Source organism: Elephas maximus, chromosome 21 (genome assembly GCF_024166365.1).
Source record: "Elephas maximus indicus isolate mEleMax1 chromosome 21, mEleMax1 primary haplotype, whole genome shotgun sequence".
Lineage (NCBI taxonomy): Eukaryota > Metazoa > Chordata > Mammalia > Proboscidea > Elephantidae > Elephas > Elephas maximus.
This window is the reverse complement of record NC_064839.1, coordinates 64,754,782-64,782,010: the sequence shown is the minus strand read 5'-3', so window position 1 is coordinate 64,782,010 and position 27,229 is coordinate 64,754,782. Positions and strand designations below refer to the sequence as shown.

The 27,229-nt window shown below is 40.2% G+C and overlaps 2 protein-coding genes across 6 annotated transcripts in view; one reads left to right on the top strand and one right to left on the bottom strand.

Moving 5' to 3' along the window:
• The window catches only part of CBR4 (carbonyl reductase 4), a 109,722-nt gene that overhangs the window by 54,987 nt on the left and 27,506 nt on the right, over positions 1-27,229 (top strand). The window lies entirely within an intron of this gene.
• PALLD (palladin, cytoskeletal associated protein) overlaps positions 3,661-27,229 on the bottom strand; it is a 388,152-nt gene continuing 364,583 nt past the window's right edge. For 3 of the 5 annotated variants that reach the window (XM_049864820.1, XM_049864819.1, XM_049864821.1), the window contains exons 15-20: positions 20,584-20,678; positions 18,244-18,376; positions 10,985-11,192; positions 7,926-8,091; positions 7,258-7,391; positions 3,661-5,878 (exon numbers count right to left, since the gene is read on the bottom strand). In XM_049864820.1, coding sequence (XP_049720777.1) covers positions 5,706-5,878; positions 7,258-7,391; positions 7,926-8,091; positions 10,985-11,192; positions 18,244-18,376; positions 20,584-20,678 — 909 coding nt within the window. In that variant the 3' untranslated portion in view covers positions 3,661-5,705. The remainder of the gene's footprint in view (positions 5,879-7,257; positions 7,392-7,925; positions 8,092-10,984; positions 11,193-18,243; positions 18,377-20,583; positions 20,679-27,229) is intronic. The other 2 variants (XM_049864822.1, XM_049864823.1) reach the window with 2 other exon arrangements.

Sequence of the window (27,229 nt, the reverse complement as noted above, 5' to 3'; positions counted from 1 at the left end):
ATCAGGATTGGAGGAAGACTCATTAACAACCTGAATTATGCAGATGACACAACCTTGTTGGAAGTGGACTTGAAGCACTTACTGATGAACATCAAAGACTGCAGCCTTCAGTATGGATTACACCTCAACATAAAAAAAAAAAAATCCTCACAACTGGACCAATGAACAACATCATGATAAATGGAGAAAAGATTGAAGTTGTCAAGGATTACATTTTACTTGGATCCACAATCAACACCCAAGGAAGCAGCAGTGAAGAAATCAAAAGACACATCCTATGGGCAAATCTGCTGCAAAGGACCTCTTTGAAGTGTTGGAAAGCAAATATGTTACCTTGAAGACTAAGGTGCCCCTGATCCAAGCCATGGTATTTTCAACTCAATCATATGCATTTGAAAGCTGGACAATGAATAAGGAAGAGCCAAGAAGAATTGACGCCTTTGAATTGTGGTGTTGGTGAAGAATATTGAATATACCATGGACTGCCGAAAGAACAAACAAATCTGTCTTGGAAGAAGTACAACCAGAATGCTCCTTAGAGTCAGGGATGGCGAGACTGCGTCTTACATACTTTGGACATGTTGTCAGGAGGGATCAGTCCCTGGAGAAGGACATCATACTTGGTAAAGTACAGGGTCAGCGGAAAAGAAGAGGACCCTCGGTGAGATGGATTGACACAGTGGCTGCCGCAACGAGCTGAAGCGTGACGATTGTGGGCATGGTGAGGGACAGGACAGTGTTTCTTTCTGTGGTACATAAGGTTGCTGTGAGTTGGAACTGACTCGACCGAACCTAAGAACAACAACAACATAGGGCCAACGATAACACATGGGAGCGATGTGCTTCAGAGTTCAATTAACTATACGAGACTATAGTGGGCATACCAGCCCCAAAAGCAAAGATGAGAAGGCAGGAAGGGACAGGAAAACTGGACGAATGGAAATGGGGAATAGGAGGAGGAGAAGAGGAGAATGTTGACACATCGTGGGGTTGACAATCAGCATCACAGAACAATTTGTGTACTAACTGTTTAACGAGAAACTAATTTGCTCTGTAAAATATCACCTAAATCACAATTAAAAAAAAGAAATCTCTAACAAAACAACACAAAATAAATAAAGACAGGAACTTCGGGTTTCCACTTTGACTATTAAAGAGCTTGGAAGTTGTCACTTCTATCCTCACAAGAAAAAAACTGAATAAACTGAAAATCAACAACTTTTCTTACATCCATCAGAGTTGAGGTCCCAGGGCAATCCCCCCTGCCCAGAGAATGAGAGAGAAATGCAGAGAATCACAGCATTCTAGGATCAGAAGGCACCGCAGCCTGGAAATGGAAGGAACCCTTAGATGGTAATTGATGAACTGTAGGAGGCTGTGTGTGGACTAGCTTGAGAGAGAAAAATTTCTGGAGACCCAGTCTTAGGGGGGCCTCTACAGACTTTCATGAGCTACCTTCAAAAGCCCCATCAGGTATTTAGGATGAACGTCAGAGAAGAATCCCCTGCTTCAATCAGGGTGAGCGGAAAAGTAACCATTTAGAAATATGCCCAGAGCATTATGTTCTCAGTAACAAAGACTTGCCCTCAAGGGAAACTACTGAGCTAGAGCCTTGTCTGACCTAGGGGAAGGGCAATGAGACAACTCAGCCCCTTTTAGTCTTTCCGTGCCATATGAGGGAAAAAAAAAAAAAAAAGCTAAGAAATTCTCCTGAAGGTCACAACCTATATGCTCAGGCCAATTAAAAAACTGAGACTTAATCCTAAGGCTACAGAACTCTTCGTTTCCACAGCACCTTACATCAGCAGGGTTCCAGCATAACAATAATGGATTGCAAATGAGTGAGCTGCAAAACACAGACTCTCTTTAAGGAGTTTCTAGGAAAACCCAGAGACAACAGGAGATTAAAACAAGGACACCAGAGAAAATTTTAGCCTCTGAGAACTACAGATACAGCCTAACTCTTAGCCAGATAAACATAAATAAATAAATAAAGGGCTACTTATTTCAGTTCCTATTACCCAATACATCCTGTCCAGCTTTCAACAACAAACAAAAATTAAAAAACATGTTAAAAAGGCAAGAAAAAAACAATTTGATGAGCCAAAGCAAGCATCAGAACCAAACAGATATAGCGGAGATTTTGGAACTATCAGACTGAGAATTTAAAATAACTATGATTAACATGCCGAGGGCTCTAATGGAAAAAGTAGACAACATGCAAAAGCAGATGGGTAGTGTGAGCAGAGAGATGAAAACCCTAAGAAAGAATCAAAAGGAAATGTTAAGAAATAAAAAAACACTAACATAAATGAGGAGTGTCTTTGATGGGCTCATCGGTAGACGGGACACAGCCATAATTTAAGTAATCAAACAGAATGCCAGCTTATGATACAGTAGTCTCTAGCTGCCTGTCTCACCACTAAAATAGGGTACGGAGGACAACCCGAAAAGGTAATTGTGGTCTAATTCCAATGTATCCTTAAAGCTCCATCACATATGCAAAAGACAGTTTTCACTTTATGGAGACAGTGAATTACAGAAATGACCAACTTTATCTCTTTCTCTCCCTTTTTCCTGGAGCAGGAGAGCCCAGGGCCAAATATGTCCTCCATCTGTTGTAACTATTTAGATGCTAATGGTATATATATGTAAATGAATGGTATGTGTGTGTATGTAGCCTCATTCCTTGTTCTGTTTATGCCCTTATCCTTGTTTCTATTCCTTTTTCCCTTCTTGCTATATTTTATCTTTGTAAGCCAGGACATTGGTATGTATTTATATACATTGTGGCTGTATGCCATAGAGTCGATTATGATTCATAGCAACCCAATAACAACCCTATAGGACAGAGAACTGCCCCACAGGGCTTCCCAGACTGTAATCTATACAGGAGCAAATTCCCAGGTCTTTTCTCCCTCAGAGCTGCTGGTGGGTTCAAACCACCTATCTTTCGCTTAGCAGCTGCTTAATCATTGTGCCATCAGGGCTCTTTATTTACACATATACATATGATAAACTGATGTGGTAGGCAGAATTCTAAGATGGCCCCCAAGATCCCACCCCCTGGTCTACACATACCTTCTCCTAGTTATTCAATCAAACATTAATCTGGGTGCTGCTTTGAAGGTATTTTCCAGATGTAAATAAAGTTCAAAATCTTCTAAGAAGATTATCCCGGTTGGATCTGACCTATCAGCTGAGCCCTTAAGAGGGACTGGAACCCTCTTGACAAAAGATATTCAGACCATGAACGAGATCTGACACAAAGGAGATTCTCCGTTACTGGCTTTGAAAATGGAGGGGGCCACATGTCAAGAAATGCAGGCCGCCTCTAGGAGCTGAAAGGGACCTCTGGCTGACAGACTAAATGAGACCCCAAGTCCTATACGTAGGAACTGAATTCTGTCACAGCTTGAGCCTGGAAGAGGATCCTGAGCTCCAGATGAGAACACAGCCCAGCTGATCCCTTAATTTTAACCATGTAACACCCTGAGGGAAGAACCCAGCCGCATCATGCCTGAACTTCTGACCTTTGAAACTGTGAGCTAATAAACAGGTGATGTTTTTAAGCCTTGAAATTTGTGCTCATTTGTTCTGGCAACAGAAAACTAAAACAACTGAATGCTTTGCTTCAGAAAATTACAACTCTTATTTGTTAAATATTTATTGATGTTAAATCCACAATACACCAGCACAACAATCCAAAGTAGTATGATAGTACTTTTTTTTTTTTAATATAAATACAACATAAAAGGTGGCAAAATAATGCTAGTTAATCCCAAGCCCAGCAAAAAAATAGCAAGTCACATTCAGAAAAATTTGGCAAGTAAGATATGACTTAAGTCATAATTCTACAATATAGATAGGTCCAGAAGAGACTTTGTATGGTATCTTAAATTCCATGTCAGCAATGCACATAGTTGTGGCCCACGACACTTGTGCCACACTGTGCAGAGCATCTGCCACCCAGTGCTCAGGCCTATTCATCATTTAAAACTTGGCTGGTTGGTGTTCTTACAAAGAAGTAGAAAGCTGTACACATGAAGCAGTAATATGAAATATATGGGGTGGTACACAGATATAAAATTATTAAAAAAAAAACTACGTATTGAATGGAGTAACTGAGCTAAGAGAGTTCAACATTTTTAGTATAAATAATGAAAGATACATGTGTTTTGCATAAGAAATACAGTGTTCTCTTTTCATAACAAAGTACCATTAAAGCCTCATGTTTTGTAATATTAGGCCGAATTATTTTTTTCTCCTTTTTAAGATTTCTTGGTTCCGACTTAACACCATCAAGTCTGGTCAGAATCAGTTCAGTCTAGCTGCTGCAGAATCGTCTGCGTTTAAAAAGCAGTCTTGGCTGAGACGCCATTGCAAACTGCTCAGAGCCCAGCACCTTCTTACAGCAAGGTCTCATGGCAGCAGGGACATAAACTACCATTCTCCATTCATCATATCTTGGTGCCATTGCAAAAAAAAAAATTCATTATGGCACAAACCTGTTTTTATCTCTCCTCAAGTCTCCATTCCCCTCAAGTAGACTAGATCCTACAGGCAATTTTTCATTTACACGAACCTTGCGGTCTCAATCCATTTTCAACTTGCTCTACACATCTAAAATCTTCAGCTACTACACAGACTTCAGACACACTGAAATTTCCATAGCACATGTGCTCCAAATTTCCAGCCGACCATGGATTCCTTGACTGGTGAATGGCAGTGTGATCGCATCTACATTGTAGATTGATTTGGAAGAAAACCAAAGAAAGGCATGGCCTTTGCCATATCTCCTGCCCCTTCTGCTTTGATCTAAATGAATACAGTATATTTGTGCTGCTAGCATCTTCTTTCATTCGCTTCCCTGCTCCCCTTCCAAGCCCTTGTTTCCTCCAAATACTATATGCCTTGGTCATCTGGGTGGTTTGGATGCCTTTCATGGAATGGACTGTCGTATATTTCTCCTTTCTTCAGAATACTTTATATTACTTATACTTAAATTAGCCTTTTAATATGGTTTGTAAATAAGCTTCCTACCAAGGTAGCATGAAAAGGAAATTCTACGCATAAAGAAGAAAAAAAAATTAAGAACTTAGGTATTACCTTGTTAGAAAACTCTTGGTATGAATAAAATTTAAGGCAAGTAGTTCCTTATGATTTCTATAAAACGATTTGCAAAGACAAGGCATTTACTTGAATTTCATTGTCATTTCTTCTTCCTTTTTCATCCTTACATATTGCACTTGATTCACGGTAAAAATATCTGGATATACAGCCACTTGAGAATTATTTTAGTATTATTTGTGGTACATCTGCCTCATGGTATGCATTTCACGCTATCATGCTGCAAGGCTCCTATAGCTTGTGTTTCAAGGCACTTATGAATAATACAAATTGTGGCTACTTTGCACAACTGATTTCCTTTAGCATTTTGGCATTTCAGACCACTTGAATCACAGCAATTGCAAAAGTTTTAATTTGGATGATGAATGTGAATTTTCTGTGCAATGTGTACATTTCTATTAGCATCGCCTACTTAAACTCTACGTTTTGTATATCAAGTAAGAAAAATATTATTTTGGTGTTTTTTTTATTTCTTACAGTCAAAGGTATGTTTCTGCCTTTTACATAATGTGACGAAGAAGTAAGTTGGTCAAGGCAAAGGCTGTTTGTGTCTCAGCTGTGACAAGAATGTTGGATTACAGGTCCTCACTTTCCACCAAGCCGGTGCTCAGTGTCAGCTGAGATGGGCTGGCTTCCGGCTGGAACGCTGCTTTGATGTCTAGTCCCTGGTCCGAAAGTGCTGCATAGCGACTGGCGGAGGGCCGTACTTTTTTTGGCTTGGTGCTCTGTGGCTGCTGATGCCACTGGGCTACAAAGGAAAAGAGTAAATTAAGATGTTGAACCAGGACATCACTGGAAAGCCCTTAGATGTTTCCAGCAAATACAGAATGTTTTTGACATAGTGTTGTTAGTTGCCACTGAGTCCATTCTGACTCCTGGCAACCCCATGGGTGCAGAGCAGAACCTGCTCCATAGGTTTTCAAGCTCGTGACCTCTTGGAGGCCGATCGCTAGGCCTGTCTTGTCAGACACCTCTGGGTGGGTTTGAACTGCCAACTTCTGCCTAGTAGTCAAGCGCCTAACTGTTTGCACCCTGTAGGGACCTCTTTTGATACATACCAGCCACATACATATTCTTTGTGAAAGACTAAATGAACACATCCGTGGTAGGAACACTAAAATTTAGGGATACTTTTGCATTTTACTTACACGTTGCAGATTTACTGTCTGACCAAGGTAGTGAAGCTATAACAGCTAGATAATAAAGACAACACATAATTTATCTTTAAGTAAATACACAAAGGAGCCTCTGAAACACTACGCTTCCTAATTCTCATGCTCTTTCCCCTACCGCTGAAGTCGTATTTCCTTCCAAGGCTCAAAATCTATACATGTCACAATAATTACGGTAGTCAGGTATCCAGGATGGACGTCTCAACACTAACCAATGAAAAGGAATTAGGCAGTAAGGAGGGCTGAGGTCACTCATTTCTTGAAGGAACCTCACCAAGTTATTTCTTCTTCAAGAAAAGGTAAAATTTGAAATTAGTTCTTTTTTTCTAGGTTTTTTTTTAATGTCAATGGTTCGCACAGGGCTATTGTACTAGTTTGTAAATTCAACAGGAGCAGTTTTCTTTAAATTTAGGATGACTGTACACAAATAGACAAACACTCACAAATACTACTGCTGAACTGCTTCAGACACACTGGCGACAAAAACACTAAGCCACAAAAGTATGCATTCTAGCATCAGGGTACACACATTTCAAGTGCATTAGGACACCGTGATAGGATTATAATACACAAAGGTTAAAGGCAGTCATTTTCAGAACACAGTCACAAGAAAGTGTGAAAACGTATGGTTATGCCTTTGCCTACTGTTAAGTCCTAGGATGCTTGAGTAAGGAAGCCACAACTGACTAGCCAATGTAAGAGAAATCAACATGCATAGTTGGCTAGTAATTCAGAGTTCCTGAGTGATACTTGGGTATTTGTTCTCCTGGTGTGGTTCACTATTAGTGTCGAGAAACTATAAATAGAAAGAGAGAGAACAATATGAAACTTTTCGTAAATGAAACACTCCAATTATTTATAAGATTATATCAGAGTAACTTGACTTGCTGTCCAGATGTCTATTTTTTTACAATTCGGTAGATAAGCACAGGGAGATGGCTGGAGGGACACTCACTGTACACATCCAGCCTGGCAGTACAGGACACGATCCCGGCTTCGTTCTTGGCTGACACAGTGTACCACCCAGCGTCTTCCTTCGTGGCTCCCTGAATGAGCAGGCAGATGTAGCCGTGATTATCCTGATGCATGCTGGAGAAAAGGATAAAGTCGTTAGGGTTCTAAATTTTTAAAAAGTGGCTTTGGACACGAAGTGGCATTTCTAATTAGATCATTAGAAACAGAATTTTGCAAGCTGCAGATAATAGGTTCATACTTATTCTAGAGAGGCTGCTAGCCCCATCAACGTTAATGAGAGAACAGACGTCAAGAGGGTGAATCAGTCTGCACACTTAATTTCTAGTTGAGGCTCTGCCTTTACAAAAACCACTGAATAGTTTTTTTCTGTCATCATGGAAACAGTTGAATTAATTCCCTGTTTCTTTAGACACAAAGATAAATACTTAAAAAAAAAAATCACCATTAGATTAAGTCAGAACGTGCTTCCCAAAGCTTGTGCCTCTTAGTGACTCATACATTAGGGTAAAGAATGATTTTTGGTTTTGATGTCACTATCATGACTTTTGCTAACACAGACTGACATGCTAAGCACAGTGTATCTTTCTGACATAGCGCTAGGAGCGAGCACTTAGGGAGGGGTTAGGTTCAGTCAGTGTGTGGCCTCACCTCACACGGTCAGTGCTGTGAGTGAGTGACTCGTTTTCCTTCTTCCAAAATATCTGAGGCGGTGGCACTCCCAACACACGGCATTCCAGCCGCACTGGGTACCCGTCAGCAACTCCTGTGTTTTGCAGCTTCTCGATAAACACCGGGGGTTTGTGTGCTTCTTTAGCTAAGGAACATGAGATGAATTATCCATCAGCGGTATACAAAAGGGGCACTATAAAGCTTCCCGAAGCCTTTAGGAATATTGTTTGAATATAGCTTTTACTTGAGGATATAATTTTTTACTTTAGGTGGCGAGACGCTGGTCCTCACTCCACATTATTCTATAACCAAGCAAAGGTTCCTGTCTTCCCTTCCACTTGTTTATTTCATCAATTAATTCAGGTCTAATAGGCCCACACAGCCCACTGACCATCTGCTCCACAAAATGCCTGTCTGACAGGCTGCTTGAGACGCTTCAGTCCTCTCCGCCAGCCAGCATCTGTGATGGCTTCATGCTAATTACATTTCTGCGCCCTCACAGTCTTTACCAACCACTGCCACCTAGTGACGCGGCAAAGGACAAGCATTTCTGGGAATCTCTCGCACTGGTATCTAAAATGTCGGCTTTGCTAATTCTGGTAACTCCTGGATCAAGGACTTAAAGAATACAGGATTCAGAGGAGAGGAAAGTAAAAGGCAGATAGCTTTATCTAAATTTGGCAGCTTTCAAGAGTATATGCATCCTATAAATCACACATTCCAATTTGTATTCTTTGGAAGAAGCCATAAAAAAAAGACAGTTATTATTTACCTTGAAGGAAGGAAGCCATCAAAAAAAAAGACAACTTCATTATTTACAGGACTGATTGTTAATAACACGACGAATTTTACTACTCAATGGGGGAAACTGTTTTCTTGGATCAGTGGTTGACACAGTTTTCCAGAAAGAATAAGGTTTAATTATTTTCTTCTGAGCTACCAACAATGAATTTAAGGGACTCTGCCTTCCTTCAGCACTAACCTCTCCTCAGGAGTGACAAAGGTATCAAAGCAAGGCAGGGGAGAGTCAGGTGAAGAGGATAAAAATTCCGCCTGAATTTCTCAAATGCCTAGAACTCACAAAGACCTTATATTATGTAGAGGTTTATATTTTCATTGGAGTTTACGTTGTTCCCTGGTCTGAGCTATCCTGAGAGAAGTGGGACGAAAGCTCACACTTAGTATTCTTTCTGGATCCCAGTTGTGAAAAAAAGCATAAAATGTGTAGAACGAGCCTTGATGTCATAGCAACTGGCCAGTAAGAATAACATCTACCGTTTTGAAGCACTGCTGTCCGAGGCACTGGCTATGCAGAGCTGCGAGTTGATCTTACCATTTAACTCTTATAAAAATCCTGTGAGGTATTCTGATCCCCATTTTACATACGGGGAAGCTGAGGTGCAGAGATGTTACATATTTGCCGAAGACCACACAGTGTGCAAAGTAAATGAGAGCTGGGATTTGGAACTCGGATCAGACGCCAAAAACCTCGCTTCCAGTTTCTGGGGGAGCGCTCACCGAGACATACTGAGGCATCTGCCTCCTCCTGGACTCTCAGTTCTCAGTCCTGAAGGGCAGGTATGAGCAAGGGCACATTCAACAGGAGCAAGGTGAACACTTTTAGTTTGAGGAGAAATTGTTAGAGGAATGAATGAAATCTACCTGAGTGTGAAAAATGAGCACTTGACAAAAATTTTCAAAGCATGGCTGACATGTAGTACCACAGCCCACGTAGTTACCATGTTTTTGTCTGAAAAACATCTTGGTGCTCTTACTAGAATCACTGTCCAGGATTTTAGCAAAGACCTCTAGCCTTATTCTCATTGCTGTTCTTTTTAGAAAAGAACTCAGTGGCTCACAGTGTGGTTGGAGGAGTTCCAGGAGCCAACAGTGTTCTTTTGAGTCTGTCCTCAGTTTACTAAATGGGGCCCTGTGAAAGTCACTTAATCGTTCTAATTTCTACATCTGTTAAATGAGGAAAAAGATTCACTCTGATTATTTCATAGGGTTGTTGTGAGGACTGAGAAAATACAGATGAAATGCTTTGCAAAAAAGTATGAGAAAAAATGTGTGGAAAAATTATATAGTTATACAACTCAAAGATTACATTCTTGGACTACACTGTATGTTTTTAAAATTTTTTTTAAGAGAACAGATACCAGATCTTTACTTATGTTCAACTTTTAAGGATGTATAAAACTTTCCATAAATATAATATCATTTTAGGCTTATCGAAGGGTAAGACTTCATATAGACAATGTTTTTACAAAATTTACCTATGGTATAATCAATTAAAGAGGAAATTTGAGTTTAATTGACTCCGATGTTGGGAGTGGATGATAATGTTTAAAAATTTTCAATTTTGAAATCACCGCACATTGCGTAACTTTAAATCTAGGGGGGGTATGTGTCTGTCTGTCTGTCTATCTATCTATCATCTATCTATCTATCTATGTCTGTCTGTCTGTCTATCTATCTATCTATAGGTATATATGGTAAAATCTTACATATCAAGGTTGGTTTTTGGAGCCCAGGCTAATGTTGCTCTCTCCCTATGTAACATTAGGGGGCATTGCACACATGATAAGCTGAATGGCCCATGAAAGCTATTAATGTCCTTTTCTCTCTTGATCAGGCTAGTAGGGGAAAAGAAAGATAAAGAATAATGGCTACACTGAAGTAAGGAAAATGAATGTTTCTGACTTGCTAATGCCTTATGTTGTTGTTAGGTACCATTGAGTTGATTCTGACTCACAGCAACCCCACGTGACAGAGTAGAACTGCCCCACAGGGTTTCCAAGGAGCAGCTGGTGGATTCGAACCACTGACCTTTTGGTTAGCAGCTAAGCTCTTAACCACTGCACCACCAAGGCTCCTAAAGCCTTATAAAAACATGTCCTAATTAGACATTTTGATGATACAATCCATTTTTTCCAGCAGTTTGATTTTCCATATTGTTGAATAATGTAGTATTACTTTGCATTTCTAAATCTGATGTTCTGTGTAGACAGAGAAGAAGGATTCAAAGAGGAGCCTACCAGCAACCACAAGCTCCAGGCTGAATGAGTTCTGTCCTGCTCGGTTGGTAGCTATACACGTGTAGATGCCGGCATCTCTCGATGTGACTGGCTCTATGATCAGAGAGTGCACCCCATTCTCACGCACGAGCATCTTGTGAGCACTGTCAGGGCGTATGGGTTTTCCATCTAGCTGCCAGCTTAGATCTGGGGTTGGTAACCCACTGACCTGAATCAGAAAAGAAATGTGTATAAATTTCTTCACTAGTGAAATCATGAATAGCTAAGAACCAGCAGAAATTCTTCCTTCGGTAGTATAGGAGATGGCTTTTAGTATTAGCTCAAGTTACTCTTTTGCATAAACCTTTCAATGGCTTCCTAAGCACTCACAGGCTCACAACTAAACATTTCTTACAAAGCGACCTGGATACAAGTGAAATGGGGGTTAAAAAAATTCTGTAACCATCTTACCTCACCCCAAGGCTGTAAAGATTACTGGGATAACATGAGCCCAGGGCTCTGAGCTCTTTGGAAATAAGCTGTCCAACCATAACAACAATAGCAAATACTCAGTTGGCATTTATATGTTATAGAGCTTCTCATCAAGGAGTTGCCATAGTTATGGAGACTTAGTTAATGTATCCATCAGCACTTACAGCAATTATTATAATTTTATAATCCTTGAAACTGAGTAACAAGAGCAATGCAAAATTACCCAGAAAGCTGTCTCAAGGAATTAGACCACAATGGAAACATCATAAAATCTTGAGACCATGACAGTTATATTGACCAGAGATCAGATAAAAGCACATTTAATTGATAATAACTCTTAGTGCTATGAAGGGTAGGGATGGTTGCCATCTGTCAGCTTTTTATGGTTTTTTCTTGGATTCTGAATGGAGAAAGTACCATTAAGGAAGACTTTTTTACCACCCCCCCCCACCCAATTTTGTTGTTGTTAGGTGCCATCGAGTTGGTTCCAACTCATAGCGCCCCTCTGTTCAACAGAATGAAACACTACCTGGTCCTATCATCCTCACAATCGTGGCTATGTTTGAGCCCATTGTTGCAGCCACTGTGTCAATCCATCTTGTTGAGGGTCTTCCTCTTTTTCACTGACCCTCTACTTTACCAAGCATGATGTCCTTCTCCAGGGACTGGTAACATGTCCAAAGTATGTGAGACCAAGTCTCGGCATCCTTGTTTCTAAGGAGGATTCTGGTTGTATTCTTCCAAGACAAATTTGTTCATTCTTCTAGCAGTCAATGGTATAGTCATATTTATATTCCATTCCGGGGGGCCTGGGCTGTGCGGGTGTGGCAAGGGACAGGGCTGGTCCTGAGCATCACTCATCCATTGTCCCAGGGGTGAAGAGGCTGGGTGGGGGGGATGGTTGGGAGGAGCCGGAAGTCCATGGTATAGTCACATTCTATTCCACCACAATTCAAATGCATCAAGTCTTAGGTCTCCCTTATTTTGTCCAGCTTTTGCATGCCTATGAGGTGATTAAAAATACCATGGCTTGGGTCAGGCGCACCTTAGTCCTCAAAGTGACCTTTTTGCTTGTTTAACATTTTAAAGAAATCTTTTGCAGCAGATTTGCCTAATGCAATAATACAATGTTTGATTTCTTGACTGGTGCTTCCATGGGTGTTGATTGTGGATCCGAGTAAAATGAAATCCTTGACAACTTCAATCTTTTCTTTGTTTGTCATGATGTTGCTTACTGGTCCAGTTGTGAGGATTTTTGTTTTATGTTGAGGTGTAATCCATACAGAAGGCTGTAATCTTTGATCTTCATCAGTAAGTATTTCAAGTCCTCTTCACTTGGAGCAAGCAAGGTTGTGTCATCTGCATATGGAAGGTTGTTAATGAATTTTCCTTCAATTCCAACCCTGACACACACCTTTCCTGATTTTAAACCACACGGTATCCCCTTGTTCCGTTCCAACGACTGCCTCTTGGTCTCCATACAGGTTCCTCATGAGCACAAGTAAGTGTTCTGGAATTCCCATTCTTCCCAATGTTATCCATAATTTCTTATGATTGACACAGTCAAATACCTTTGCATAGTCCTAAAACACAAGTTGCTGTTGTTCTATTTCAACCAAGATCCATCTGACATCAGCAATGATATTCCTTGTTCTACCCCCTCTTCTGAATCTCTCTTGAATTTTTGGCAGTTACCTGTCAATGTACTGCTGCAACCGTTTTTGAATGATCTTCAGCAAAATTTTACTTGTGTGACATTGTTCGATAATTTCCACATTCTGTTGGCTCGCTTTTCTTTGGAATGGACACTTATATGGATCTGTTCCTGTCAGTTGGCCAGGTAGCTGTCTTCCAAATTTCTTGGCAGAGATGAGTGGGCACTTCTAGTGTTGCGTATTTGTTGAAACGTCTTAATTGGTATTGCGTCAATTCCTGGAACCTTTTTTTTTTTTTTTTAAATATTTTTTATTGTGCTCTAAGTGAAAGTTTACAAATCAAGTCAGGCTCTCACACAAAGACCCAGATACACCTTGCTACAGACTCCCAATTACTCTCCCCCTAATGAGACAGCCTGCTCTCTCCCTCCACTCTCTCTTTTCATGTCCCTTTCGCCAGCTTCTAACCCCCTCTACCCTCTCATTTACCCTCCAGGCAGGAGATGCCAACATAGTCTCAAGTGTCCACCTGATCCAAGAAGCTCACTCCTCACCAGCATCCCTCTCCAACCCCTTGTCCAGTCCAACCCATGTCTGAAGAGTTGGCCTCGGGAATGGTTCCTGTCCTGGGCCAACAGAAGGTCTGGGAGCCATGACCACCGGGGTCCTTCTACTCTCAGTCAGACCACTAAGTCTGGTCTTATGAGAATTATGGAACCTTGTTTTTTGCCAAAGTCTTCAGTGCAGCTTGGACTTCTTCCTTCAATACCATCAATTTTTGATCCTATGCTGCCTCCTGAAATGGATGAGCATTGACCAATTCCTCCTGGTACAGTGACTCTGTGTATTCCTTCCATATTCTTTCGATGTTCTCTGTGTTGTTCAATATTTTGCCTATAGGATCCTTCAAAATTGCAACTTAAGTCTTGAAGTTTTTTTTCAGTTCTTTCAGCTTGAGAAATGCTGGGCATGTTCTTTCCTTTTGGTTTTCTAGTTCCAGGTCTTTGCACATGTCATTATAATACTTTGTTTTCTTGAGCTGCCCTTTGAAATCTTCTGTTCAGCTCTTTTACTTCATCACACCTTCCATTTGCTTTAGCTACTCTATGTTCAAGAGCAAGTTTCAGAGTCTCTTCTGATATCCACTTTGGTCTTTCCTTTTTTCCTGTCTTTTTAATGACAGGTATGATGTCCTTGATGTCACCCCACAACTTGTCTGGTCTTCAGTGATTAGCGTGCAGTGTGTAACATCTGTTCTCGAGATGGTCTCCAAACTCAGGTGGGGTATACTCAAGGTTGTACTTTAGCTCTCGTAGACTTGTTTTAATTTTCTTCAGCTTCAACTTGAACTTGCATATGAGCAAATGATGGTCTGTTCTCAAGCTGGCTCTGGCCTCGTTCTGACTGATGATACTGAGCTTCTCCATTATCTCTTTTCACAGATGTAGTCTGTTTGATTCCTGTGTATTCCATCAGGCAAGGTCCACATGTATAGTCGCTGTTTATGTTGTTGAAGAAAGGTATTTGCAATGAATAAGTCATTGGTCTTGCAAAATTCTATCATGTGATCTCCAGCATTGGTTCTATCACCAAGGCCATATTTTCCAACTGGCAATCCTTTTTCTTTGTCTCCAATTTTTGCATTCCAATCACCAGTAATTATCAAAGCATCTTGATTGCATGTCTGATCAATTTCAATTGCAAAAGTTGGTAAAAATTTTCAGTTTCAGCATCTTTGGCATTAGTAGTTGGCCGGTAAATTAGAATAATAGTTGAATTAACTGGTCTTCCTTGTAGGTGTATGGATATTATCCTATCACTGACAGCGCAGCACTTCAGGATAGATCTTGAAATGTTCTTTTTGACAACGAGTACAGCATATATTGAGTGGCTTCCAATCTGAAGGGCTCATCTTCTGGCGCTATATCAGACAATGTTCCGCTGCTAATTAGCCAGTTCACTGGCTAATCTTTTTTAGAAGTATTGGCAGGTCCTTCTTCCTAGTCTGTCTTAGTCCAGAAGCTTCGATGAAACATGTCCACCATGGGTGACCCTGCTGGTATTTGAAATGCTGGTGGCGTAGCTTCCAGCATCACGGCAACAGGCAAGCCATCACAGTATGACAAACTGACAGACAAGTGTTGGCCCCCAACTATAATACTCATGGGAAATTGCATATAGAAAGATATCAGCTGGATTGTAAAACGATTCTTCTTTTGAAGAGCCAGCCCTGCCAAAATCAGTCTTAGGACTCAGAAATTCCATTCCTGCTGCATGATATTCATTTATACTATTATGCTTTAAGTGAAAGTTTACCAATCAAGTCAGTCTCTCATACAAAAAGTTATACTCACCTTGCTATGTACTCCTAGCTGCTCTCCCCCTAATAAGACAGCACAGTCCTCCTCTCCTCCCTGTATTCCCCATGTCCATCCAACCAAGCTCCTGTCCCCCTCTTCCTTCTCATCTCGCCTCCAGAAAGGAGTTGCCCACATAGCCTCTTGTGTCTACTTGAGCCAAGAAGCTCACTCCTCACCAGTATCATTATCTATCTTATTGTCCAGTCCAATCCCTGTCTGAAGAGTTGGCTTTGGAAATGGTTCCAATCTTGGGCTAACAAAGGGTCCAGGGACTGTGACCTCCAGGGTCCCTCTAGTCTCAGTCAGACCATTAAGCCTGGTCTTTTTACGAGAATTTGAGATCTGCATCCCACTGCTCTCCTGCTCCATGAGAGATTTTCTGTTGTGTTCCCTGTCAGGGAGGTTAGAGAATTTAAAGTAGAAAACAATCAAGTGACTTTAGGTTACTGTAAGTGCTTAAAAGGATGAAGAAATTCTGGAAACAAACAGTGATAGCCAGCCTGGCTTCTGAGAGGGGTCAGACCCCATGTTATCTGTCTGTCTGCCTGCTCTCCCTCAGCTTTCCACGAACACTAGTTACCCACATGGAGGTCACTGGAGGCGGTGTAGAGGAGACCCTGCTGTGGTGACGCTCGAGGCCTTTTCAAAGTTTAGAAATAAAGTGGGACTATATGTCCCCACCTTACTAGGATAGATACTAGACAAACAGGGCCATCTACCAACTGAGGTCACAGCATGTTTAGTAAGAGAAATGGCCAAAGCACTCTGCATATTCAAACTGCCTATTCACAGTGGACCTATTCTGGTGGACATAGTTGTTGATATTAAGGCAAAGGGAAAATTTCCTATTCTGATAATACCCCTTTTTTAACCCCATCCTCCTGTTGGTGAATAAAGAAAGCAGGATCTCAGGAGCCGAAGGCCCTTCCCACCCACTGCCATCGAATCGATTCCAACTCAATAGTGACCCCATAGGGTTTCCAAGGCTGTAAATCTCTATGGAAGCAGATTGCCACAGTTTTCTCCCATGGAGCCGCTGGTGGTTTCGAACCACTGACTTTTTGGTTAGCAGTTGATCGCTTTAACCAGTGTGCCACCAGGGCTCCTTTGAAGGTTCATTAGAAGGTCATAATCTGAATAGATCCATACTCTCAACTGACATGGGGATGGAGAAGGGGGAGGGAGAAGAACATACTCGTTACTAGAGGGGCAGGAATAGCCATTTTCCTTAAGAGTTAGTACCAAATTAAGGATAGTCAGTTTCTAGAAATGTTCCTAAGGGGGTGGGAGACTCTGGGGGAAAAGCAAGATGTTGCTTTAGTATTTGACTTATCTTCAAGCTTCTTTTTTTCTCTCAAAGCTTAAATACACTGACTTTTTTTTTTTTTTCTCAAAATAGGTTAACACTCCATCTGTTTATGTGGCAACATCAACAAGCAGAGATGCTGCTTGTTTCCAATACTTTTTTAAGGCAGGTATTTCACGGACAGTTATGGCCCAGTGCAGTGAAATAAAGTACAATGACTTCTTTTTTAAACATGATCAAGAGTAGAGAGAATAGTAAAGTGAATGTCCGTATACCCATCATCCAGATGGACTCTTTTGTCATTTTTTTGTATTTAAAGAAAAAAATCCCAGACTCTATGTAATTTTAACCCTATATAGCTCAGTATGCATTTCTAAAAACCACAGATTTTTCATATATAATCACAATTCCATTTTTACACATAAAATTAATAACGACCCTCTTGGTATCATTTAATAAGCTATTTAAATGGATTTTCCCAATTGTCTCAAAATATAATTTTATAGGTGGTCTGTATGAATTCTTAATTATAGACTGAAAAAGAATACATATATAAATACACATACACTGAAACTCAGTTTGTATATTTATACTGTAAAAAGAGCTATGCTGGAAAATCAAATATTTTTGTTAGGATTACCAGTGTTTATACATTTCTGCTTAGTTCACAAGCCCAGATTTACTTGTTTAAAAAACAAATAATCCTATATATTTTCATCTCACATTGAGTAGCTTACATCTGTGTTCTGCAAGACCCAGGGAGAACCAGCAGAGGGAGCCCAAATAATAAAAAAAAAAATTTTATCCTTGAAGAATTAAACTTAAAACTTAAGATCAATAAATAGTGGGACACAAAACAAAACAAACAAACAAACAAAAACTTCAGAAAAGTGTTCTTAAACATTTTTGGCCTTGAGGTCCTTTGAGAAATTGATGAAAGCTATATCACAACCATAATTTTATACGTAATGTCAGAGTTCACACACTGAATGAAGCTTAACTACCCAGGGGCCCTGGGTAAAACTGGTGTAAAACAACAGGGTAGAAGAAGGGTGTCACTGTAACTTCTCTCAGAAAGAGAACATGGAAGGAATAAAAAATGGGAGCAGATACATAAATACAAAATTTGTATGTAAAAAGAATGAAGATCAAACAACTAAGGCTGAGGACATACAGCAGATTCATCAAATTTATTATGTGAACAAGATGGTGAACATAAAGGGATAAAACCTTCCAGCGTCTTTCTGGAGTCTGGTATACTGGGTTCTGAGTAGAGAACATATTTAATAAAAGTATAAAGGAAGGATGAAAAAAGGCATACACATATCCAGTATATTTCACTCATTTTTCTCCCCTACTCATTTTAAAGATGCATGCTTCAGATAATTTCTCCAAAAGTAACTGCAGAGAAACGGCAGTGAGGGGAGAAGCAAGGCCACAGATTAGCAGACAATAACAAATTCTTACTTTGCAATCCATTCTGCAGAGTTTTCCTTCTTGAACGGTCAGATCTCCAGGAGCTTGCAAGAAGTGAGGTCTGAAGAATCGCTCCTGAATGGGTTCATTTTCATCTCCACTATCTCTCGATCTTGAACGAGGCCTTAAAACGAGACAGGAAGATAGATACGGAAGTTATTTCCAGGCTTCTAGTCATCCTTTTCTTCTAATACATGGGTAGTAATAGGATTTCCTTATCTGATCCCAACCCCCAAGGTTTACTGATAATACATAAAAGATTTAGAAAAGCAAAATCTTGTTTTATTTGGAAGCTTGCTATAAATTTAATAGTCTACTAATTGCAGATCTTAAAACAATACTGCCATCCTCATTTCTAAAGCTAGTACAAATCTTAGAGAGCTGGTGGTGCAGTGATTAAGAGACCGGCTGCCATCCGAAAGGTCTGCAGTTCGAATCCACCAGCTGCTCCTTGGAAATCCTACGGAGCAGTTCTACTCTGTCCTATAGGGTTGCTATGAGTCGGAATCGACTCCGCAGCAATGAGTATGGTGCTTTGGTTTATAAATCATAGCAGCAGAAATGGGAAAATACAGGATAAAATATTAACATTTTTTTCCTAAATATTTTTAAAGCTATATGAGAAGTAGCAGCAGCTGTGGCTTATTTGCTATGAAAGCTTTTTCAACAGAAATTACTAAAACTTTCCACTGTGACTTTAAATTTGTGGAAAATTACAAATTTAATCATTTTATAAAAATGTAATACCTTCCTAATCCAGATTCCTTTCCATATTAACCAGGAAAACAGATTAAATTTTAGAGAACTTTTCTTTTCCATCAATTATCTATGTGCTTCAAGACATTTTTTGGCTTCAAATAAAATTATAAAAAATCTTGAAATTATAAAAAAAGTGTGAAAGATGCTGTTATCAATTTGACCCCATATAGAGAATTGTTAAAGGAGCATAATATGCTCAAGGCAGACATTTTTTACTAGTTAAGCTAAACCACTGGTTTTAGTTTTAAAGCACTTAAGTAGCAATAGTGGAACAAATGAAAGATTAGTATAACAGGCTAATAATTATCAGCCTCTTTATCTAGGGGCCTTGGTTGGTGCAGTGGTTGAGCACTACAGCTGCTAACCAAAAGGCTGGCAGTTTGAATCCACCAGCCACTCCTTGGAACCCCTATCGGGAAGTTCTACTCTGTCCTGTAGGGTCGCTATGAGTCAGAATCGACTTGACAGCAGCAGATTTGTTTTTTAAATCTAGTTTACTCTTCTCCAAGTACAAATCTAATTTATGAGAAAATTGCTTTTCTAGGAGCTCAGACATATAGAGAAGCGCAAATGTACTGAAATCCACAAGAAAAACAGAAGAGAGTAATGCAAAAGAATGGACTCGATGCTAAGTGTGTTGAGCTTACAGCCACAGATACAGGCCTTCCTGTGAAGAGATACTGCCACGATAAAGTTAGAATCAGATTTGGACCTGCTGAGATACCAGAAATCTCTTCCGAATGTTGGCCATATGGCTCAGTGGATCCAGGCAAACAAGGAGGTGTAGACATGCCACCAGTTTGATGCTCATGCTTTATGTGTTCCGTTCATCAGAGGTGTTTGTATCTATGGCCTTGTAGTTCCCAGCCAGCACTATTCGAGGATGCTCTGTCTGTAAAATGTCTACATAGGGCCCTAAATGGACAGCTAGTTGACTTGCCATATTCTTTTCTAAGTGCAAATGTTACTAAGAAGTCATATCCTTTCCCTGTCTGCCTACCATTAGTCCATTGCTATCCTTGAGTAAATGTAGGGCAAAGAAGAACAGAATCAAACACCACTGTTAGCAGACATTTGTTTGAGTATTTAAAATATGGCAAATCTTGCCTGTAAGATTTTGGTCTAAAATAAACTCTTTTGAACTAAAGGAACTGAAAAACGAACATTAACAAACTAGCTGATTTTAAGAAGCCTAATGGCTGTTGCTATAATGGCCAACCCACACAGCTGGTGGTTAGAGAAGTTTGGTTTTGAACATCTGTGTACCATTTACTAGGGTTTTCATGTCAACGTGCTCTTTAAACATGCTGAGTCTTGATTTCTTCACATATAAAATGTGTCCCACTTAACAAACTAATGATGATATATGTGAACAGGCCTAGCACACATTAGCAAGTATTTGTTCCCTTCGCCTTTCTGAATCCCGAAGGAGCATAATAATCAAGGAGCCACACACTTTAACTTTGTATTCACACTCTGTCTTCCAATTACATTCACTTCTGTGGCCACACTACAATTCTAATAGCACAGCATTTCACAGTTAGACCTGTGGGAAGGAAACATATCAAGTACCTTCTGACATGAGGCTGGCCTGAGGGAGAGCGGGGACTTCGGCCTCTTTGGTTGACAGCCTGTACCATTAGCCGTCCAGTACAACTGATGCGGCCCTGTTAGACATCGGGAAAATAAATTATTTGCTCTGCAAAAACTATAACCATTAAACACTATCATGTTTCTTGTCCTATTCTCCTTAAGACATTATTTCGTAACAAAGCAGTGTGTCATATACGGACAGCAACCCCTTTCAGAAAAGCACTTTCCTCAAGTTAAACTCCTCAGTCAAGTTCTGCATTTATTTAAAGAACTCAGGTGATAAGTTCTTTCTCTGAACTGTTAAACAAGCTTTACTCTTTAACTAGAATGATATTAGAAGTGATGATCCTTTTTGAATTAACTGTAATCACTAGGGGTTCCCTAACACATGAAACTGAGCACGTAAACTCTAGCAGGGGGACATTACTGTTTTGTGATGATCCCATTTCCATGGTCAGATATCTCCTGGATGTGGCCAATTCTGAAATCAAAACTAGAAGACTTTAGTTTTCTGTCAGATGCTGTTAGTAATATACTTATTAAATGTGAGTGGCATCCCTTCCAAAAACTATATATTATAACAGCTGTTGCATGACAAAATGAGCATCATGTTGGAAGACTGCATAGGGAAGACAAGGGAACATCACGAGTAGTGTATACAACACCGTGTTCTCGTGAAAACAACAAACTTGAGATTTAAAAATCAGGAGCAGTTATGTATCTACAATACGGAGGTCTTATGACAGAGGCCTATCTAATAAAAAGCTCTATTTTATCTCTTCAGCTTGTCAACAAAAGTTTGATACATGCTGTCATACGGATGGACAAAAGTAATGCTTTTATCCAGAAGACATGGATAAACCAGCCATCATTACTTTGGCTTTTTGTTTCAGCCCTTTCTCTGAATATTTTTCTGCAGTATTCCTAGGAGACTAAATAAATATAGCAAAAGAAATGACTTTTCCCTTTCCTCTTCCCTGAGAATGAGCAGATATATGTCTCAGCTCTGACATGGCGAAAAGGGAACAGTACGGGAGGGGAAACGAGAAGGAGATTAATGATTAGACTTAGTGAATTCTAAGGATTGACCAGCAGCCCTCATGTGCTTTTACACTTATACTAAAATTCCACCACTGGCTCCCACTTCCACTGCAAGTTGCTAAAATAGGCAGGTAACAGAAGCAGGGATGCTCTGCGTGTTTTGAAGAACCGCTTTCTGAGTTCCGACTGGGGTGGGGCAGGAGGCATTCATGGAGGGAACACGGGGAAATATGCGCACACACACACACACACAACCAAAGCAGGAATCCAGTCAGATTTCCCCAAACCTGGACTTCTTTAGGGCTATAACCACCCAGAAAAGGCAAGGACACACAGTAATGTAAGAATTAGGAATTACCATATAGAAAGAAGAGGTAGTTGTAAAGGAACAAACTCAACTAGTCTTATACCACTAGCTATGTGACTCCCTCTAACAATTACAGTATTTGCCATTGAGGTCTCATTGCTTCTACTGAAAATTTCCAAGGAGAAATGAAGTATAACATTATTGTATCTAAAGCTCAGGCCACAAGATACCAAATTCTCTCATGCTGAGCTCTTGTCATACAATTGGGATTCCTGAAGATAGCTCAAGATCTCCAAATTAATTTCATCTAGCCAACCACCCATCTGTCAATCTGTCATTCTGTGGTAGCTTGCATGTTGTATCCATGCTGGAAGCTATGTCTCTGGTATTTCAAATACCAGGAGGGTAGGGTCGCCCATGGTGGACAGGCTTCAGCAGAACTTCCAGAGTAAGTCCCTGCGATCTATTTTTGTAAAGACCGCAGCCAAGAAAGACCTAGGGAGCACTTCTACTCTGTAACAGATGGGGTCCTCATGAGTCAGAATTGACACAATGGCAACAGCTTTGGGTTTTTTTGGTTTCCAGACTAAGACAGACTAGGAAGAAAGGACTCATGATCAACTTCCAAAAATTAGCCAATGAAAACTCTGTGGATCAGAACGGAATACTGTCTGGTCTGATATAGTACCGGAAATTGAGCCCTTTAGGCACTCCAGACACACGGGCTGCAGAAATGGACTCGAGCGTGCAAGGATTGTGAAGACGGAACACCAGTGGACTGTGTTTCATTTAGTTGTACATGAGTCGAAGCCGACTTCGAAGGCAGCTAAGAACCCCTCCAAATCTATATCTGCTGTAGAAAACCTAGGTGTGACTTGCGTAGGAGGCCCCCAGGATAAATTACCCAACTGATGCATCTTATTAGATCCTTTAACAACATATAAGATCCATAATTCTTTGTGGAGCTCGAGGACAAGGAAGTATATGCTTTGTTTTACGTAAAAAGCTTCAACTGTACTGACATGGAATATGGCTTCCTTATTATTTGCCTTGCTGTTTCAGTGATAGAATGCATATAATTTGGATATATTTTTCCTTGTCGTATGAAGGAAACCCTGGTGGCATAGTGGTTAAGTGCTACAGCTGCTAACCAAAAGGTCAGCAGTTTGAATCCATCAGGTGCTCCTTGGAAACTCTACTCTGTCCTACAGGGTCGCTATGAGTCGGAATCGACTCAACGGCAAAGGGTTTGGTTTTTTTGTTCTTGTTGTTGTATGAAACCCAGAGGACCCACAAAGGAAGTGAATAGTAACTAACCCTTTATGTGGCTAGAAAAAGACACCATATAAGTTAAATCCAAACTTTAACCTTCAATTTGGGGACGCAGATGTAGGTTGCCCCCCCCCCGAAAGAAAAAAGTTCCTAAAATGTTTGGCAGGTTACTGAATTTATCCAAGCTTTTGTTTCCTCACTGGTAAAAAACAGGACTGTTGTAAGGATTAAGTAATTAAGAAGGTATTGTAAAATATCAAATGGTACTTGATGTCATAAACGTTACTTGTTAAAAATGGTACTCGATGTCATACATTATCATTGTTAAATTCATCGTAACTGGCACAGTGATACTGTAGGTCTGAGATGTTGTATATGCATAGATATGCATCAAAATGAGTTTGAAGGGTCCAAATAGCTTGGCTGACCCCAATAAAAATTTCCAAGTGGGTAAACTTTACTTGAAGTATACACCTATCTCTTTTTCTGATCTCCTCCTCAAAGATCTCTTTTAACCACTGTCTCCCCTGCTCCTGAATGTTCTCGATGCTCAGCCCCAGACACCTTCACTAAGGCCTTCGTTAGCTCTGCAATTAGCTCATCTGGGTTTGTACCACAGTTCTGTCCCTTATAGGTAGACGACCTCAGGCAGATAATGTAACCTATAAAAGCGATAGTTTCCTCCCCTGTGTGTCTGCATGCCACCTAGTTAACCCTGCCTGGGTTCTTCTGAGGATGAAGTGAGTTAGTATGTGTAAAGTGCCTGGTATTGTGTTTCCCATGTAGCAAATGCTCAAAATGTTAAATTATTGCAGTACAGAACGTAAGTGTAATTATAATAACTCAAAAGATTTGTTAAACGCAATTATTTTTTTTTTCGTATGTCATGGAGTTTTCTTTCTTCTTTCTCTCTTTTTTGTTTTTGGTATTAGGATGTATTTTACTCTGTCCAGAGGAGAAACAAAATACTCTTAGCAGGGGAGGCAGAGTCTGTGGAAAGTAGACCAACCTTTTTACCTTCTTCTGCTAGAGCTTCAAAGGTGCTAGGTACCCAGTCCTATTTAAAGTACGTTTGTTTCTGTACATGGCTAAGTGTGAGGTGGAAGACAGAAGCTGTCCTGCTCAACTCTATTTGCTTGTAATTAGGATAAACCCTCCCTCTCAAAAAAATAGGGTAAACAGGTTGGCTTGCTACTCTGGAAAAATGACCCATTTCTACACTGTTTTCAAGATTTTCACTGTTACTGCTTAGAACCATGTGCAAAGCTACTGTCCTAGAATCTTTCCTTAACTTCGCAGATTTAACAAAAAAGAATATGTTACCAGGGGTCACATCTTGACTCCTATACCAACCCTCCTCTCACTTCGAACATCCAGAAGGAGGAAGTGATCTTCAGGAGGCAGAATTATTCCTTTGATTAATACAGTGTTATCGACTAAATATGTTATTAACCAAGTAATGATGGAGAGCATTTAGAAAACATCCTAAGAAGTTGGATAATGTTGACATTTTTATTTAGGAAAAAAAAAAAATCCAGAATTCAGTGGAAGTATTTTTGAAGAGATGCTTCCAATGTGCCCTAATTAATGTTTAGATTTTCAAGCCTGAATGTCTTTTTTACGAGAAGCATCTTAGAGCCATATAGAATTACAGTTGAATCATTTTCAGTCATATGAACGTACGAACTAACCCTGGTCATCATCATCAGTAGGCTGAGGCGCATGAATGGTGTTGCATTGATTAAATTTCTCATTTCTACCTGCTTTATTATTAACACATGAAGTAATAATGGAAGCGAATGTTTAAAGTAAACCTTGGAATGAGCCAGGAAACTTTATAATGCTAAAACAAAACACCATCAACAAACCAACTTTTTCTATTTATCTCAGCTGTGTGTTGCTTTCTATTGCAAACAAGTCCACGGAGTTGAGAGCTACAGTACAAATACTAAGTCTGAATTCTTGAAGCGATTCTGTATTAAATATCCAGCTTATAAAGATTATTGGATGCCTCCCTCCCGCAAGGCCAATTATTTACATACTATGGAAACAACATTTCTATTTCACAGTTTATGAAATGTAACTTGTGGCACACAGGTCTGTATAAAAGCTTGCCACTTGTATACATAATGCAATTCGAGGAAAGAGTAAGCTGCAAAACAGCCATTCCAAAACCCAAGTGCAATACAAGTAACTTAGCAACGCCACAAAACAAAGTCAAACATTCGTGTTGAGAGTCAGTTGTGCCTTAAAGAGAGGATTAGAGACGAGAATAGACTGCATTTGGGATCTTTGTTTCGGCATTATGTTTGCTGTAACTGCATAATCACTCACGATTTCGCTGAGCTATGTGATTGCTTTGGTCTCTCATGAGTTGCTTGAGCTGCACACAGAATGGTACACAGGCCAGTGTATGTTAGAGCTGTGTATTCTACCCCAAGTAGAGTTTGGATGCAGTCAACTAAGTGTTTCTTAGTCCCAAAAGATTAACCCAGGTGGAAAAATATCATGTTCTATAAAATATTCTGCTAAACGTTCGTGTTTTCCTCTTTCCTTGGTTCTCACCCTTTCTCTTGGCTGCGTTCTGTAATTATTTTCCACTGCTCGGGAAAGCTCTCCTGTCTGTGTTTTATTACTGGACTAATTTTTCCACTCCAGCCTTTTCCTCTTTCCCTTGGTCATGTCACATCATGCAGTCTACAGTGTACTACAAAAATAGATGTAGCTGTCTTCTTTTTCAAACCTAAATACTTTTAAAATGTGGGAAAAAAAAAAAAATCCAAGGTAAGCAAAGGGCATCAACGGAGTGGGGATTTAGCTTCAGTGTCCTGGTGACCACACTTTCTGCTTCTGGCGTTAATAGCCTGAAAGACTGAGCTTTACCTGGGAATCTTTCTTTCAGTGACTACTTAGGAAACATTTCTTTTAAATCAAGTTTTAATTTACAAATTAAAGGATGGAAAAGGCCTTAATATACAATAGCAGATGCTATACAGCTGAGATTACAACAGTGCTAAACATTCCTGTGATGGTATTCCTATAGCAGGAAATGATAACTTATACCACCAAAGGTCGGATAGAAGAGTGGTCTGCCACTGGTCAGTTTTTTAAACACCCCTTTGTTTCTTTAAGGGTAGTAAAGTTCCTTCCAATTCTAGGTGTTCTCATAAAACCAACACCTGGTGTTTGGACCTATCTTTATTGAAGACCCCAGGATGGAAAAGCAGGCATTTTACTCGTGAAATGAAAATGAACCAGGCCATGTGCTCAATATCAAATAAAAAAATCCATTGCTGTCAAGTCAATTCTTACTCAGAGCGACCCTATAGGACAGAGTATAACTGCCCCATAGAGTTTCCAAGGAGCGGCAGTATGTTCAGGAATTGAAATGACATTTACTACCTAGTGGCGTAAATATCAACATTTTCTTACAGCAATTTTAATGGAATATACATCCACACACTATGTTTGAGGCCTGAATGTCCACTTTTAGGATTTCCTCAGGCTCGGTTCATGAGTTTCTCCTCCTTTGGTTATTCAGGGAGAAAAGGAGACTCATAGCCCTGCCCTCCGAATTAGAATATCGGGTGGATCAACCAACCTGGAGAGACAGAATTCTAGGTCTTAGGAATTGCTCTGGTTACTCTGATCATTGGTCCCACTGCCCTATGCTTAAATCACAGGTAGAATGGAATCTTCTGTGAAAAGGGAGGGGATTTTGGCTACCTGATGTAAATTGGTCCACTTCTCCTCTCTCTGTCTTCTCTCCATAGAATAGAGGTAAAGAAAGAGAGTGGGTTAACCATGGGGTTAGCCTGGGATTTGGTTAAGCAGCAGAACTCAGTGGGGCCTGGAATGAGGGCAGTGACCGCTCTCTCGTGGGCCTTGGCCCTGAGTGTGCTAGGAGCAGAGAGCAGCTTCCCAGCTTCATGTGTGGCTTGTGTCAGCTGTGGGGGGGTGTGGCCATCCCCCAGCTCCTCTACCCAAGCCCACAGCTGTGGCAGA